Below are 17,500 nucleotides of genomic sequence, written 5' to 3' on the forward strand. Positions count from 1 at the left end.
CTAGAGGTGTGCACACTCCCCTCTGTGCTGTCCAGCTTGGGTTTGGATCCCGACCCAGATAGTTTCACATGTCAGGCAAGGCATCAATTCCCTCAACAAATATTACAAATTCCTGTGTGAATCACCTGAGCTCAAACACCAGGCCTGGTCAACAGGTTCGTGAAAGACTTGACCGATAACGTTCTACGGCCGACCAAACGAGGAGGTGGGAATAATTGTGAATATTGAAGAACTTGTAATGGTACTTTATTAGTTATTGCATATTTATTTTAGTAGACTGATCATAATACACATATTTTGAAGGTGGAAATCACATTGTGTCACACTGCGTGAGCAATTGAAGGTGAAACGAAAGATTGTTTGATTACTTTTACTGGTTTAAAGTCTTGAGGGAGACTTCAAGACAACTTTCAAGGGATGTTCAAAAGGTTCTATGTGCAATATACAACAGTCTAAAATGTCTTTTATTTAATTTTTTCTCATTTTTTAAAGTATATACGATCTGTATGGGAAGGACATACTTTCATACAAACCATATACACTTATGCACTACATGGCCAAAAGTATATGGACACCCCTTCTAATTATATTTAGTGGATTCAGCTATTTCAGCCATACCCATTGCTGACAGGTGTATAAAATCAAGCACACAGCTATGCAATCTCCATAGACAAACATTGACAGTCGAATGGGCCATACTGAAGAGCTCAGTGACTTTCAACGTGGCACCATCATACGATGCCACCTTTCTAACAAGTCAGTTCATCAAATTTCTGCACTTCTTGAGCTGTCCCGCTCAACTGTAAGTGCTGTTATTATGAAGTGCAAACGTCAAGGAGCAACAACAGCTCAATGGCGAAGTGGTAGGCCACACAAACTCACAGAACGGGACCGCCGAGTACTGAAGCGCGGAAAAACCATCTGTCGTTGGTTGCAACACTCACGACCGAGTTCCAAACTGACTTTGGAAGCAACGTCAGCACAAGCACTGTTCTCAAAGAGCTTCATGAAATGGGTTTCCATGGCCGAGCAGCCACACACAAGCCTAAGATCATCATGAGCAATGCCAAGTGTCGGCTGGAGTGGTGTAAAGCTCACCGCCATTGGACTCTGGAGCAGTGGAAACACGTTCTCTGGAGTGATGAATCACGCTTCACCATCTGGCAGTCCGACGGACGAATCTGGGTTTGGCGGATGCCAGGAGAACACTACCTGTCCGAATGCATAGTGCCACCTGCAAAGTTTCGTGGAGGAGGAATAATGGTCTGGGGCTGTTTATCATGGTTCGGGTTTGGCTCCTCAGTTCCAGTGAAGGAAAGTCTTAACGCTACAGCATACAATGACATTCTAAATGATTCTGTGCTTCCAAGTTGGTGGTAACAGTTTGGGGGAGGCCCTTTGCTGTTTCAGCATGACAATGCCCCCATGCACAAAGTGAGGTCCATACAGAAATGGTTTGGTGAGATCGGTGTGGAAGAACTTGACTAGCCTGCACAGAGCCCTGACCTCAAACCCAAACACCTTTGGGATGAATTGGAACACCGACTGCGAGCCAGACCTAATCACCCAACATCAGTGCCCCACCTCACTAATGCTCTTGTGGCTGAATGGAAGCAAATCACCACAGCAATGTTCCAACATTTTGTGGAAAGCCTTCCCAGAAGAATGGAGGTTGTTATCGCAGCAAATGGGGGGGGGGGGGCGGACCAACTCCATATCAATGCCCATGATTTTGGAATGAGATGTTGGACGAGCAGGTGTCCACATACTTTTGGCCATGTAGTGTATATACGTACTTTAATCAAACGGTGGCGCATCTTCAACCACGATGAGTGTCTCATTCCGAGAACATTTTGAACGTCCCCTGTGCATGTGTTAACAAAAGTATTCTCAACCAAGGGCATCACAGGATACTCCTATACCATATACAGTACCATAAACATCACAGGGTATCGCAAGTCTCATGAATAGGGTGTTTTTAACGAGGGCTGATTGCATCTCATTCGCATGATTAAACACTTGATGGAGCGATTATAATGAATGATAAGTGCATTTATTTTTGTCAAAATTATATTCCTGCACCAATGGATGTGGTTTTGCTTGATGTGCAAGGAGTGGGGGTGAGGGGTGAGGGGGAGGGTCATTTAAGGCATTTGATTTTTCTCATTCATAGACCTCCAACAATTTGTCATAAAAATAGGGAACTATACTGCATATAGGGGCTGGCAGGATAACCATAGAGGTTTGAACATTTACCTCTCAGCTGTCTAGCCTGGGTTTGAATCATGACCCAGCTATAAACCGTCACCCTGGTGTTTCACAGACAGGACGAGGCATCATTGTGCGTGCCGTCCCTCAGATGGAAGGTAAGCCAGCGGGCTCATCTGCTATTATTAGTTAGTTGACTTTCCAAATCCAATGGTTTCTTTTGCTAAAAGAGCACAGGTGAGTCTACGGCACCCTGAAGAAATTATATTATGAAATTATGAAAGAAATTATGGCACTCTGTGCCCAAATCTCCTTCAGTCGAACGTCAGGCTTGACCAGCCGCTTCGTGAAAGACTTGGGACAAAAACTTCCTCAGTCGACCCTGAGAGCAGGTGAGAATATTTGGGACTGTTAAAAGGAAAGAAGAGAGAAAACGAAACTGTTGTTTCTTAGATCTTCTGGTTCTTTGGAATGTAGCACCTGGATGCAGGGAGCATCATTTGCTCTGGGAGTGGCTGTGCTGCTGATGCATTGCCCTCTGTAGGTTAGAGAAGGAATTTAGAACTTGTTCATGGTGTCGGCGATAACTCACCTACTCTTCGTGAAGGACACCATGGGATCTTTAACGTCCACCAACTACAGCTGGCAGACGAGACGCCAGTTTAACATCCATCCGAGAGATGTCAAACACATTGATGAATCACCCGACCTATGAATTTATACCTGGGCCAGGGATCAAACCCAGGCTAGACAGCACTTAGGTGAGTGCACGTACCTCTAGGTCATCCTGCCAGTTATATTTATGAGATGAAGTGTGCTTTGTCCTCCATTTAAGTCTATTTCACAAAACGGATGCCATTGCCAAACCTCATGCTTTAACACCAGCGTGATCGAAGGACAAACTTGATGATTGAGATTTGAAGCTGAATACATTTGCTACATTTTTTTTCCGGTCAAGCCGACTGACCTGTATACTTTGTCCTCACACCTACGTTATGATGAGCGTTGCAAAAAATGTCCGCTTTGAGCCAGAGTGAAGCCATCGTTTTGCCTTTTAAGCACGTAGCAGCTGGAACACAGTTCATTCGAAGCGAAGGTGCAGAATTCCCGGGAGAATTCCTCGGTTGCCACGTGAGATGTGAAATCATTTCGGGATCAGCCGGACGTCTCGAACACTCGCAGAGACCATCAGAGCGGCCCCTTGTACTGACCGTTCAAAAGTTGCTGCCACGTGCAGTTCGTGCCTGACGTCATGCTGCTTAAACGCTTTAGACTTCTCTGCAACACACATATGCACATGACATCGGAAATAAACATCCATTTTGAGCCCCTTGCTTTTTCTTATTTGCTGTGAAAGGAACAAAAGCTTTGGCCTGTTAGTTTTCCCATCTCAACATCGGGCTCATGATGTGCGGAACCCGGGTTCAAGTCTCATTTAATGTATACGTGTTTGTCTCATCTACTCATGTCCTTGCAATTCATGTAAGAGTATGCTGATATCTACCAATTTCTTTGTAGTTCCTGTAAGAGTATACTTTATTTATATCTACTAACATCCTTGTAAATCTTCGAAGTGTACACGGATATCGACCAATGTCTTTGCCCTGCTTGTGACGTGTGTAAGCTCCTCCATGAGCATTTGATCAATGTAAAAACAAAAATACAAAGATAAAAAGGATTCTATGGGCATGTTTCATCATGTGTCTCGGTCATGTAGATGTGATGGGCCAAATAGCTTAATTTCATTTGCCAAAACCTTCTTACATCATTTATGTACAAGCTCCTCCACAGACCTGAGATCACTGTTTGAAACAGATGGCGAATGGCAAACCACAAACTCAGAGTTGTGGAGTTTAAAGGTACAGTGACAGGAGGCAATTACCTTTTGGCACAGGGGCTACTGGCAGCAATTTCTGGCAATGTAAAATGGTGATGTCATACCCCCTCCCAGCAGCCTCATGCTGGCATGAACATAACAAGTGTACTGTCAGCAGTTGGCCACCGAACCTCATTACAAAGAGAAATGTCCGTGGGCGTCCAGGCCACCATTAGGCCAAAGGAATGGCAGTTTTTCATAAATTTAGGATGGCATCAATTGCGTCACCACCTCCACGAATTGGTGGTGTCACAATTGGTCTCTAACTCTCTTCTTATAATCCTCCATCCCTTTTACCCCTCCATGCACACAATACTCTAGCTTTAAAAAACCAAACGGTAATGGACCATTTGGTTTGTTGCATGACCAAAGCATCACTCCTGAAATTCCTCATCTGTACAGAGGTTCTCCTCAACATGGCCGCTTGCTGAGTCCATTCCCTTCCTTCCATGTAAGTGCTGCTTCATCAGGATGAAGAGTACCACACTGCTTTAAGCAGGTGAAACTAATTTCTTCTTTTCAATTGAAAATACAAAGGGTTGCCTTGTAGGTGAGGCCACCCAGGTGAGTTGAGCCGTTATTGGGTCTTCAATTGATAACAGGTTTTCTTGGATTGCATGCAGCTCCCATTGTAACATCATAAAAAACAAATTAATGATGATGAACATGATTGAACATTGGATGAGGTTCTACATTCGACTGAAGTGACATAATACGAAAGCTGGACAAAGATAAAGTTGAATTTATTTCATAATGGGACATTATAAACCAAGCTATTGCTATTTAAATGTTTACGATTGCAAAAGGGATTGAAACAATAGATTAGATTTGAGAGATAACTTCAAAGGAAATACTGTAACGACATAGGCCCAGGGGTGGAGGGGCAACAAAGTTAGACCACAAACTTACCAGGAAGAACAGCAATAATGCAAAGGTATTTGACACAGTGTTGTTGGTGGATGACCGGTAAGGAATGAAGAGATAGGTGAACAATTCAAAAGGAATAACAATGGGGCTGAGAGGTAAAAGTCTGAGATAAGGGGGTTGGCTTGGCGGATAAATATGAAGTAGAATCCTCATTCGGTAACATCACGCTCGACAAGGGTTTATACGTTTTATGGCTTCAAAGAGGATCCATAAAACAAGTTAACTAAATAATGTAGGTATTTTCATGATCCTGGCTACTGGAGAAGCATATTGTCAATCCTTTTCTTTACAAGATTGAGGATGATGGAAGAGTGAGGAGACAGAGGGTATGAACCTACATTGAAGCAGTGGGGCATATAATAAGCAAGGGAATGAATGAACAAGAAAATAGAAGAGAGAGAGGAAGGGAAGAAATAGTAACCTGCAAATAAGACTGTGGGTAAGGAATGGTTAATGGGGGTAGAAAAGATTGTGGGTAAGAAAGGGAGATGACCATGCACTACCTGCTTAAAGACTTGAAGGTAAGTGTGAGATAAAACAGCCTCTGGAAGGAAGTTCAGCTTATGGGAGAAGTGAGGAATAAAGGAGTTGAGGTGTGCAGTCAGGCTGGATTTTGGAAGTTTAGCCAGGAGGGGGGTTACTTGAAGAACATGTGCATCCTGGAATTGCTGGGAAGGGTTGGAGGAATGAGAGAGCAATGTAGGAGAATAGAGGGTTGGTTGTGGTTGTGGTTGGCAATGTGGTTGGCCCAAGAGAGGTCATGGCTGGTGGTGAGACCTAGAAGTTCAAGAGATTGAACCTCTTCCATTGGCTGACCATGGAAATAGGTGGGTTAGTTTGACAATCCTTCCAGAGCAATAGGATGATACTGTGAGAGATTTTTCCAAGATGAAAGGACATGTTTCATTTATCAAAGCAGAGTTTAATCGAGAGAGAGAGAGAGAGAGAGAGAGAGAGAGAGAGAGAGAGAGAGAGAGAGAGAGAGAGAGAGAGAGAGAGAGAGAGAGAGAGAGAGAGAGTTCCCAGGAGGGTGATGGCTAGTGCTGATTAGATTTTGGTCAAAATCGGTCAAAGGTCAAGGTCACAGTGAAGTCAAACATCCAAAACATTCGATTTTTGATGGTTTGGTACAGAATCATCGTAGAAACTTCTGGTTTGTGTCGCTACCTTCTCAAGAGACAGCTTTTATTAGACAAGGTCAGTGGTCAAGTTGACGATTTCGTAAGTACCAGTCTATGACTGTTTATTACTTATGAAATCTAAAGATTTTGTAAGTATATTGATGCCTTCCGTTTCTGTTTGTTTGTTTGTTTGTTTGTAGGCACGATAACTCGAGACCGGAAGAAGCTACCAATGTCAAATTAAACCACATGATTCAGGAGGGTGATGGCTAGTGCTGATTAGATTTTGGTCAAAATCGGTAAAAGGTCAAGGTCACGGTGAGGTCAAATATTCGATTTTTGATGGTTTGGTACAGATAACTCGAGAACGGAAGAAGCTACCAATGTCAAATTACACCTCGTGATTCAGGAGGGTGGTGGCTCGCGATGATTAGATTTTGGTCAAAATCGGTCAAAGGTCAAGGTCACAGTGAGGTCAAACATCCAAAAAATGATAACTCGAGAACGGAAGAAGCTTCCAATGTCAAATTACACCACGTGATTCAGGAGGGTGGTGGCTCGCGCTGATTAGATTTTGGTCAAAATCGGTCAAAGGTCAAGGTCACAGTGAGGTCAAACATCCAAAACATTCGATTTTTGATGGTTTGGTACAGAATCATCGTAGAAACTTCTGGTTTGCTTATCTACCTTCTCCAGAGGCAGCTTTTATTAGACAAGGTCAGAGGTCAAGTTGACGATTTCGTAAGTACCAGTCTATGACTGCTTGTTTGTTTGTTTGTGAACAGTATTACGGAAAAACTCCTCGACGGATTTCGACGAAACTTGGTGGGGGGATTAGGTATGGTCCAAGGATCATGCCATTAGATTTTGGATGTGGTCCAAAGTCCAATATGGCCGCTATGGTGGCCATTTTTGAAAAAAAAATTGGAATTTTTGTTTTTGCATTTCTACATGTTTTAAGTGATTTCCAACCCCCCACCCACCCCCAAAAAAAAATTGTTAGGGAAAAAAAAACAAAATTTTGCAACTTTCTCTTCAAAAAAATTCCGATTTTATTTTTTTGCCATTTCTACATGCACGTCGATCTAGTTTAGTTTATTCAATCGTGGTTCAGTAGAGTGTGATCCGTTTTGGCCATTTTGAAAAAAATATTTGTTTTTTTTGCATTTCTCCATGTTTTAAGTGATTTCCAACCAAAAAAATAAAAAAATTGTTAGAGAAAAAAAAGAAAAAAAAAAACTTTCACGTGTGTGAAGTGTGAAAGTGTTTTTTTTTGCAAATTTTTTTTCAACAAAATTTCGATTTTTTTTTGCATTTCTACACGTTATAAGTGATTTCCAACAAAAAACATGCCAAGATTATTATTGCGGCTGATTTTGGAACTTCATGTGGATATACCCACGTAAAATCAATTTCTGTCTCAAGGAATCTAGTAATGATGAATGAATTGAGTATGTAAAAGTTAAAAGTAAAAGGGAAAGTTGCAAACTATAACTCTGTGAGCACTGTTAACGTCAAATTGAATGAATAGGATATCAGGCTCACTTGAGTGACCTAGCAGTATTGGCGGCGGAGGTTTTGCACTCGACCGCGTGCTCCCCCTCTAGTCTATTTATTTTTTCATCTTGAAGTGTTGTTTGCCGACTTCCCGACAGATGGGAGGCAACCAAGGGAGAAGGACAGGTTGAAGGTGTATTCGTGATGTGACTTGTAATTTTAAACATCAATCTCAGGATAATGGAGAAACTATAACATAGTACATCACCTGGAGGATTATGACATGAGGAGACATTAGCATACTTTTACCCAAGTTACAAGGGAATCAGTAGATGATATACAAAGACATATGGTGATTTGAGATGTGAACCTGGGCTCCCCACATCATGAGCCAGGGGTTCAGATGGGAATGCGGACATTCCAACCCCGTGGTTTCTCTGCAAAGCAACGTGAATTTTACCAACTCGTGCTACATCCGCCTCCAATATTGTTTGCAATGAGACAAAAAGGTGGAAATACCTACATTATTATTGTCTTGCACTCTCATGTTTTCTTGTTTGTCAAAAGCAGAGTTTATTGCAGTCTCAGTTTGTTTATGTAGTTTTCCATTGGCCTAGAAGAACAAAAGATGAACAAAAAGACACATATGTGATACATACTTTATATATACATAAATAAATAAATTTTATACATTCTGCATAAATATATCTATATATATATAAATAGTTATGCAAAGAATATATATATATATATATATATATATATATATATATATATATATATATATATATATATATATATATATATATATATATATATATATACACACACATATATATATATATATATATATATATATATATATATGTATATATATATATATATACACACATATATATATATATATATATATATATATATATATATATACATATATATATATATATATATACATATATATATATATACACACATATATATATACATATATATACACACATATATATATATATACATATATATATATATATATATATATATATATATATATATATATATACACACACATATATATATATATATATATATATATATATATATATATATATATATATATATATATATATACACACACAGAGACATGACAGAAGTAAATAGACACCATGATTTTGAAAGGATTTATTTATTGAACATTTGAAGTATATTTGATCCATTTCGATACATACACGAGTATGTTGTAGACTTGCCATTTGCAGATTTAAATGCTTTTACTCTTTCAGACATAGAACTAACGAGTTCTGAAATTTTCTTTTGTGGAATTTCTGCCCAGGCGTCCCGCACACGGGTTAGCAATTCTGCCCATGATGTTGCTTTCCTGGACTTTTTCCGCACAGCTCGATCCAACATGGCCCAGAGGTGTTCAATGGGATTCATGTCAGGAAACTGACTTGGCCATGGAAGTCACTTGATCCTATATCTGTCCTGCCATTCTTTGGTATAGCCTGGTGTTGGCTTTATGATTAGGGTGGTGGGCTTGGGATCTGAGTTTGGGATCCTTAGGTCCTGAGTTTAAACTCTGTTACCCATTGAATTAATACCAGGTGGGGTTGACTCAGCCTGTCATCCTTCTGAGGTTGTTAAAATGAGTACCAGCTTGCTGGGATGATTGAGCCATTTGAGTATCCTGTGTTGGAGTGGTGACCTGTCTAGGATTATGTCCAATAGCCCAGGAGACTGTTTTGGCAGCACCAATGCTCTGCACAGAGTATGGTTCCAACGGATGGATGGATTCTTTGGTCTTTTTTGCAGTGTGGCATGGAGCTCCATCTTCCATGAACAGAGTGTTGTTTTTGATCATCTGACCAGTGGAGAAGACAGAGAGAAATCCATCCTCAAGGATAGAAATGTACATCGTAGAGTTGATGTTGCCAACACACTCCGCAAGATCTGACCGACCAGCACTCCAGATTGCTCCCCATACCATCACTGAAAACCACCGTGTTTTACAGTTAGCTGCAATCGGTTCAAAACCAACTCTTGACTGGGAAGTCTCCAGACCCACTTGCATCTGCTGTCAGAAAATTGAGCAAATTGGGACTCATCTGAAAAAAATACAGCTTGCCAAAACTCCAAGGTCTGTTGGCCATCTCGTCAGCCCACTTCTTTCTCCTTTAAATGTTGGCTGGTCTAAGAAGAGGTTTTCTCCTGGATGCTCTCCCATTGTAGCCCAGTTGATGAAGGTACCGCACGGCAGTTCTTGAGCGAACTTGGACCTCCTCTGCAACATCTGCTGCCTTACAATGGGGAGTTTTCTCAATGGACCGCTTGATAGCTCAAAGACACCTTTCTGAGGACCCAGATCGACCAGAACGGGAAGCTGTGGATTCCTTGCCTTCGCTGGTGAATTGCACAATCACCCGATTGACCATATAAAGTGGACTGCCCAGGTTCTGAGCGATCTGACACTGGCTGAATCCACCTTCCAAATGGCCAACAATTCGTCCTCTTTGAAAATCTCAAAGGTCGTGTGCTCCCTGGATTTGAGGCATAGTTAATTGTCGTACAAGACTCAGGAACTCGTTTCTGCAAAGAAACAGTCGAATATTAGTTCAAATCACTGAGTAAAACTGCATTATACAGATGAAATGAATAAATTTAAGGTGTCTATTTACTTCTCCAGTAAAGCAACGTAATTTTTACCAACTAGTGCTACATCTGCCTCTGATATCCTTTGCAATGAGACAAAAAGGTGGAAATACCTACATTATTATTGTCTTGCATGCTCATGTTTTCTTGTTTATCAAAAGCTGAGTTTATTGTAGTCTCAGTTTGTTTCTGTAGTTTTCCATTGGCCGAGAGGAACAAAAGATGAACAAAAAGACACATGTGATACATACATTATATATACATAAATAAAGAAATAAATTATATATATTCTGTATATATTTATATATATTAAAAAAAAAAAATATATATATATATATATAGATATATATATATATATATAGATATATATATATATATATATATATATATATATATATATATATATATATATATATATATATACAGATAAAGCTCTTTCTAACCACAAACTCAATCAATTTGGTGTACTGATGCAACTTGAAGCCAGTATCCCGGGAAAAATCACAAAACAGTCAGAAAAATTCTGTCAATGGAAATATCCGTGAATAAAAGTCAGCCGCCGGTGCACACCCTGTCTGCTCACTGCAAGTCAGGTGAGCCAGGACAATGGAGATGACACTGGAACTGGTTGCTAGGCAACAGTAACTAGCACCGCCTCTGCCCGTTATTTTAGAACTTTTGCCGTATTTACATTAAAATTACAAGAGCAATAAACTTTTAAATAAAGAGCTCATTCTAATCACTAATTGTTGATTTACTTGAGTTACTTAGCTGCTTGCAGAATGCAAGCACAATGGACTTTTAAAACAGTCGAAGGAGCCTGGAATTTATACATACGAAAGGAAGCAAGCACAAGCGATTCCTCTGTCTACGTCTCTGATCTAAGATGTGCTTATGTATTGATAGTGTGAAGTTTTGGAAGACCCTTGGAGTTGCATCCAATACACAAAAGATCCTTGGAGTTTAGATACATCAGCAGTGTTTTGTTTAGTTAGATTACCTCTCCCCTCATATCAGTGGACAGAGAAATGTGTTTGTGTTTGTGTAGCAGGTTCAAGTTCCCTTTGTAACTCTTTTCTAGATCCCTTCTCTTCCTTTCTTCCTTCTTATCTCTCTCCCCATCCCTCTTAATCTCCTTCTTTCCCTGCACTTCTTTTCAGCACATCCATACACACTTTACAAAAACTCACATTTCATCACAAAACTACAATACAAATAAAAACCAAAGGAACATCACCAGGTAGTGCTGGGTAACATCCAGTGCCCGACGGAGCAGCCAAACCAAGGACCACATATGGGCAGGGTTGCCAGTGGACACCGTTGCTGGGCCGGGAGCTCGACCAATGAGCACACCTTAACACCAGCAGTGCTCCAATAAGAAGGCAGCACCATGAACAGCAAGCTGCACCAGGATTCTGGTCGGCTCTTAGGCCACGCCTCGGACTTTATAAGTCTGGGAATCCCAGGACTTGGAGTCATATGCGTCAAGGGAACAATGAGAGCCAGATAGAGTCTTGGAGAAATGAGTCAGGTGGACGCGAACTTCTGTGCGGGCGGGTCTTTTTGGGAGTGATTGAGCCAGCCATGGGCCGAGTGCTGATGAGTCATGGAGCTCTTTCCATGGACGTGCCGGTGAACACACACTGACTTACACGATCTTTCTCTTTCTTTCTCTATTTCTAATCGTTCACTTGGAACTCCAAGGGTTGATTAGCAACCCGTTGAACTGCGGAGTGATCTGCGGCTCATCGGCCTCATCTGCGGGTCAAAGGTCGGGAAGCCAGTCCAAGAAGCCATCTGTGACCTAGCTGGCAAACCCGTAACATTTGGTGTCAGGAGTGGGATTCGGCAACGGGATTTGGTCATCGTTTGATTTAGTTAATGATGAAAATGCAACATTTTTAGTTGGTATTTTGGATTACATATCATTGCAACCGAGTGGTCTTGACTATAAAGCTCTCTCACAATCCACATCACCAAATATATAAAGCTTATATTTTTATGTCTGCACATAAAATGCACCTGAGTAGTTGCTTGCAGTGATCACAAGCATGCCCACTGGAAAACATGAATATATATAATTAAGGTTCTCCAAAAATGAAGTGGTGAGACTATACTATCAGATGAAAATACAAGCTACCGACTGGTGTCCCCCTTATTGAGGCTCGACAGGGCAACACATCACCGTTTCATCCTACTTCGTGACTTTGAAGCCTTTCAGCTTATCTACTGGCTAATTATTCACCCCTAACTGTGATTGGTGAGGCCAGATCATATTTGGAACCCAAAAGTGCCATCTGCCACATGTACACATTGTGTTTCGCCCACCAATCACAATCAGGAAGCATCAACACATCGCTCTTTCATCCACTTATAAGCAGTCAGAAGTTGTACGAATGGGATTATTGTAATTCTCCAACCTGGACAAATGCCGTGATTATACCATAAAATATGTGGTTAGGTTTAAGTGGATCAGCGAGTTCAAAAAATGGCCATTGACTGATGAGCAATCTTGAGCATTCTCACATTGAACCAACTGCTGCCACTCAAGCAAACATTAAAGGTGATAGATGTTTCAATATGAATAATCGCTGGATTACTATACGTGAGCTTGTAGAATTGGATATCAGTGTTGGAGGGACTGTAGGTGTGGAAACAATCATTCATTCTCACTTGAAAATTCAATAATGTCATTGCAATGTGTGTACCCATTGGGATCTCATGTTGCATCAAAAGGCAACTCGCGTGATCATTGCAACAGTCCCGGAAAGGGAGAAGTCTATAAAGTGTGACATGATGAGACCTGGATCCACGATGATTGTGACATGTGATGAGACCTCAAAATCATCATGTACCATGCTACAATCCTGATTGGGTCACCAAGACGACTCAGGAAGATGAGACCTGGCTCCCCAATAATTTTGTGCCAGGACACAAAATTATTATGGCCTCCAAAGCCAGTCAGCAACCGGGCATGATCCGTCGTGAAAAGTCCTTCCTTGGCACACTTGAGCTTCTGACCACATACAAAGCTTCCATCCACAGCCTGATAGAATACCGCTCTCCGCTCTGGGTTGGTGCTTCCACTTGACACCTTTCTCGGCTAAATGCTATGGAAACCAAGGCATTTAGGATTATTGGCATCTCGAGTGATGAAGCTGAGTCTTTGGGTCTCTCACTCTCTTTGCAGGCAGGTCAGTGGTCTTTCTGTCTTATACTGTCTCCTCCCCAGCCTTGCCCTGACCTGCTCTGTCTGTGATCTGCCCCCCCCACCCCGTATTTCCACAGGGCGCTCAAGGTCTGCCAGCAACCCCCTTCTGGTGAACTACGAAAATCAAGAAACACTGTTCACTTTCACTCCTAATTCTTTTTTCCCACCTCTGGAACAAGCTCCCTCACTCTCTTCAATCCCACTCTTCCCTCAAGGTCTTCAAAACAGCTGTTCACCACCACCTCTTATCTTCCCCCATGCAAAACCATGATCTTTTCTACCCCCCGTTAATCCACCCCAAACCCACCTCCTTCAAATTCCCTGCTTTCCATCCTGAAAGTCCCTGTAGTGTCCATCTTGTTTACTGAGCACCCATCCCTCTCCCTTCCATTGATCTCCTAATGTCTCTGTTCCCCACTGTTTTGTGCTTCCCTCTCCCACCCCTCTTGTCTCATGCTCCCTTTGTCATACGTTCTGTGTGTTAGCTCTTATACAAGCCTTGACATTGTATGGAATTATTTTTTTAGAGGGTCTCCACATGTGTCACAATCATTGTGGACCTAACTCAATTTACACTGGCACAAAATTAATTATTAAAGACCCAGGCCTCATCACATGTCATAATCCTCAACATAAACATCTTCCTCCTTCCGGTAGCATTCCAAAGTGGACTCTGGAGACATTCTTGATCCCCATCACCAAAATAATTATTGGTTCAGCCATCAGCGAGAAAGATTGTAGTGGTGATATGATGAACCCAACAGTTTCAATGATGTGGAACATGGGAAATCTAATAAATAAATGTAAGTGTGTGTGTGTGTGTGTGTGTGTGTGTGTGTGTGTGTGTGTGTGTGTGTGTGTGTGTGTGTGTGTGTGTGTGTGTGTGTGTGTGTGTGTGTGTGTAACACCAATCACACCAAAACTAATGGGCCAATTGCCACCAAACTTGGCACGTGGACCAAGTTCGATCTTTTCATGAACATGGGCTACTTGGTGTCATCTGTAGTTACGGGGGTTTCAGGAGGGAAGGTCGACAAAAATTCTCTCTGTAAATGTGTATCGTGTAGCACCACCCGGTGGTGGTAGCAGAGGTTATTACAAGTCAGCCGGAGAGATAACTTGCACTTTTGCACTGTACACATCCCCAGAGAATTGGAAACCCCAAAGCCAACCTCCACTAATCAGGGGAGGCAGGGGTAGGAGTCCGGAGGGAGAGGAAGGGGTGGGGTGGGATATAGGAGGGGAAGGGGTGGGAGGAGGGACCCGGCATTGCCTAGCAATGCCGGGCACCCCTGCTCGTACATAAGTATTACATTGACTTATTATGCAATGAGGTGAGACAAGTAATGTGCAGCAGGTAACAGCCAGGTATGCAATCGTCTTTACCTTCTCCCCCACTGCTTTACCTACACTCCCCTATTCTCTTTTCTCCTTGCCATCATCCTCCTTCCTTTTCTCAATTACATTTCCCTATTTTTATTTCACCAAATTCAATCACATCCAGAAAGGATCTCGTGAGAGTCGACTTCTTTTTGGTGAATAGATATTGTATCAACAAATAATTTAAAAAATAAATTCAAAAAGAGTTTCATGTTTGTCACGCTTCTCCCAAGTGGATTTTACCTTAATGATATTCCACCATACCGTATATTTGAAAAAGATTGGTCATGTGACCTCAATTATACTGACAAAGGCTTTCATATCGCTCTTTAAACTTTAACAACTCCTTGGAAATGTGAAATCAAAAAATCCCTTCGTTGTGATTCTAAACAAGTCAGAGATGTTGATAAAATGGTTTAGTAAAGCGAGTGGGTGTGCTGACAGAAAATGGTGAGTTTTGCCAGTAAGTGAAAGACCCCATAATTGTGATTCAGGCATGCAGAACTAATCTTGCAGGTGAAAGCTAGTGATGATCTGCATTGGCGGATGGATAGAAGAATGGATAAAATCAACAGGTTGATTGAGGTATGCAAATTGCCGTGGGAAGCATGGAGAAGCTGACGTTTAGAGGTTAACCCTTTGTTGGAGCGAAACAGAGGGCTCCGACGAAGGGTTAAAACGCCTGAAACATCAGCTTTTCCTTGCTTTCCACAGTGGTTAGCATACCTCAATCAATCAACGTCCTGTTGTTTTCATCCATAGGAATGTCGATAAACGCCTTGTTGGTACGACGGTGAACCGTGCAATGAGTCGGTGAATGATGCAGATGGGATGGCGAGTTACGCTGCTATGCTGGTTAGCTGAGCTTGCAGATCACTTGCCAGCTCAGCAAACCTGTCAGGCCTGCCAGCTGAAATGGCATTACTGTGAATGATTGCGGGAAGATGCTTGGCTGTTTTTGGCTCCAGGTGACAACATCCTGCTGATCTCTTGCCCGGGCACTCAGAGTTGAACCCTGTGGTATAGAGACGGGAAAACACAACAGCATGCCAGTGATGGTTGAATTGAGCGGCTGGGATAACGCGAGGAAGCTTGGAAGCAAGTCAAGCTCTTTCAATCATCAATTTCTGTCATACTTTGAAATCATCACTTGTATCTGGAAGAGCCCAATATGGCATTGTGCCATCCATTCACAGAACGATAGCATTGTTATTCCTCAAGCACAAGCCAAGGTTGAGAGGGAAAGCCAATTCTCGGAAACAATTTCAGGACTGGTAAGATAACTAACACTAGAGGTATGCACACTTATCTCTGACCTGACTAGCCTGGGTTCGAATCTCGGCCAGCTATAAACTGTCATCCCGGTGTTTCACAGCCAGGATGATTCATCAATGTGTGTGCCATCCCTCAGATGGACGTGAAACTGGGCGTCTACTCTGCCAGTATTAGTTGGTGGATGTAGGGTAGTTATCATTGACGTCATGAACAAATTTCAAGTTCTTGCTCTAACCTATAGGGGGGCACTGCATCAGCGGCACAGCTACACCCGCAGCAAATAATGCCATTGCAACCATCTGCTGCATATGAAAGAAGGAGGAGGAAACTATTTTAACAAATTGCATGTGTGGCTAGAACATGCGGGACAATGAAACCGACAATACAGGTCAAACACACAGATGCATTTACGAAGTCCATATTCGGAGCACTGGAAAATAGCAATTGGAAACAAAAATACAACTCATTCTCTGATTTATATAAAAATAGGACCACGTGTCCTGAAGCTCACCTGCATCAGGACCAACTGTCCCTCAACCCCTGATTTTTTTTTAATGCCATGAACAAACTTTGGCACATCACGGGTGTGAAGGTTGGGGTCAAGTTTCATCAAAATCGTTTGTGTAGTTTTAGAGAGAGAGAGAAAATATCTAAATTTTTTTTGAGGGGGGGGGGGGAGAGTCACAAAACCCCCCATAAACCTCTCAATGAGCGCAGATTTTGATGCGGTCAATAAAGCTTCGTTCGGCATCAGATGTGAAGCTTGTGAAGGGAGTTTCATCAAAATGGTGTGCTCGGTTCAAGTGATCATGACTTAAGTGTTTACGGACTGACTGACTGACTCACTCACTGACTTACCTGCGGACACTGCTCTATCGCACAAGCTCACCTGACTGAAGTCCAGGTGAGCTAATAATATTGACATCTTTCTTGTACACTAAGATTCTGATAAATGGCAAACAAAATGGCAACATGCAGGGACGTTTTCCTTGGTGATGATGGTGATTGATTACAAGGAAGAAAAAACAAAAATCGATCAATAGAAAAGGATTACAAAACACTTCTGAGCAGCGATGGTGGATTCAGGGCACTCCCAGGAAGGTTTGTGATGCAAATTTTTTTTTTTTAAAGGAAGGAAGGTTTGTCGAGGGGTACACGGACGGGCGCACGTGGCAAAACTGCAAATGCCAACTTGTGATGCTGGTTATCCCCACACGGAGGGTAGGATCTCCCAGGAATCCTTTTTGTTCTTGCCCCAGATTCGCCATCGCAGCAAAGATTGATATTCCTGTCAGCGAAGTGACGGGTCTTTTCTGCTAGTTTCAATATTGTTTAAACAACTAGGCTCATCAACACATC

General features: G+C 41.9%; 1 protein-coding gene across 3 annotated transcripts in view; it reads right to left on the minus strand.

Annotated features, from left to right (window-relative positions):
- Positions 1-229: 229 nt before the first annotated feature.
- The window catches only part of LOC147011868 (uncharacterized), a 52,460-nt gene continuing 35,189 nt past the window's right edge, over positions 230-17,500 (minus strand). Inside the window, exons 6-9 of one of the 3 annotated variants that reach the window (XM_085857368.1) lie at positions 15,792-15,881; positions 10,393-10,464; positions 8,153-8,242; positions 230-3,486 (exon numbers count right to left, since the gene is read on the minus strand). In XM_085857368.1, the coding sequence (XP_085713494.1) occupies positions 3,397-3,486; positions 8,153-8,242; positions 10,393-10,464; positions 15,792-15,881 (342 nt within the window). In that variant the 3' untranslated portion in view covers positions 230-3,396. Of the gene's footprint in view, positions 3,487-8,152; positions 8,243-10,392; positions 10,465-15,592; positions 15,882-17,500 lie in introns of those variants that run through there. The other 2 variants (XM_085857369.1, XR_015051755.1) reach the window with 2 other exon arrangements.

This window comes from Eptatretus burgeri, chromosome 15 (assembly GCF_056783735.1).
Source record: "Eptatretus burgeri isolate ZD-2024b chromosome 15, Ebu_testis_v1, whole genome shotgun sequence".
Taxonomy (NCBI): domain Eukaryota; kingdom Metazoa; phylum Chordata; class Myxini; order Myxiniformes; family Myxinidae; genus Eptatretus; species Eptatretus burgeri.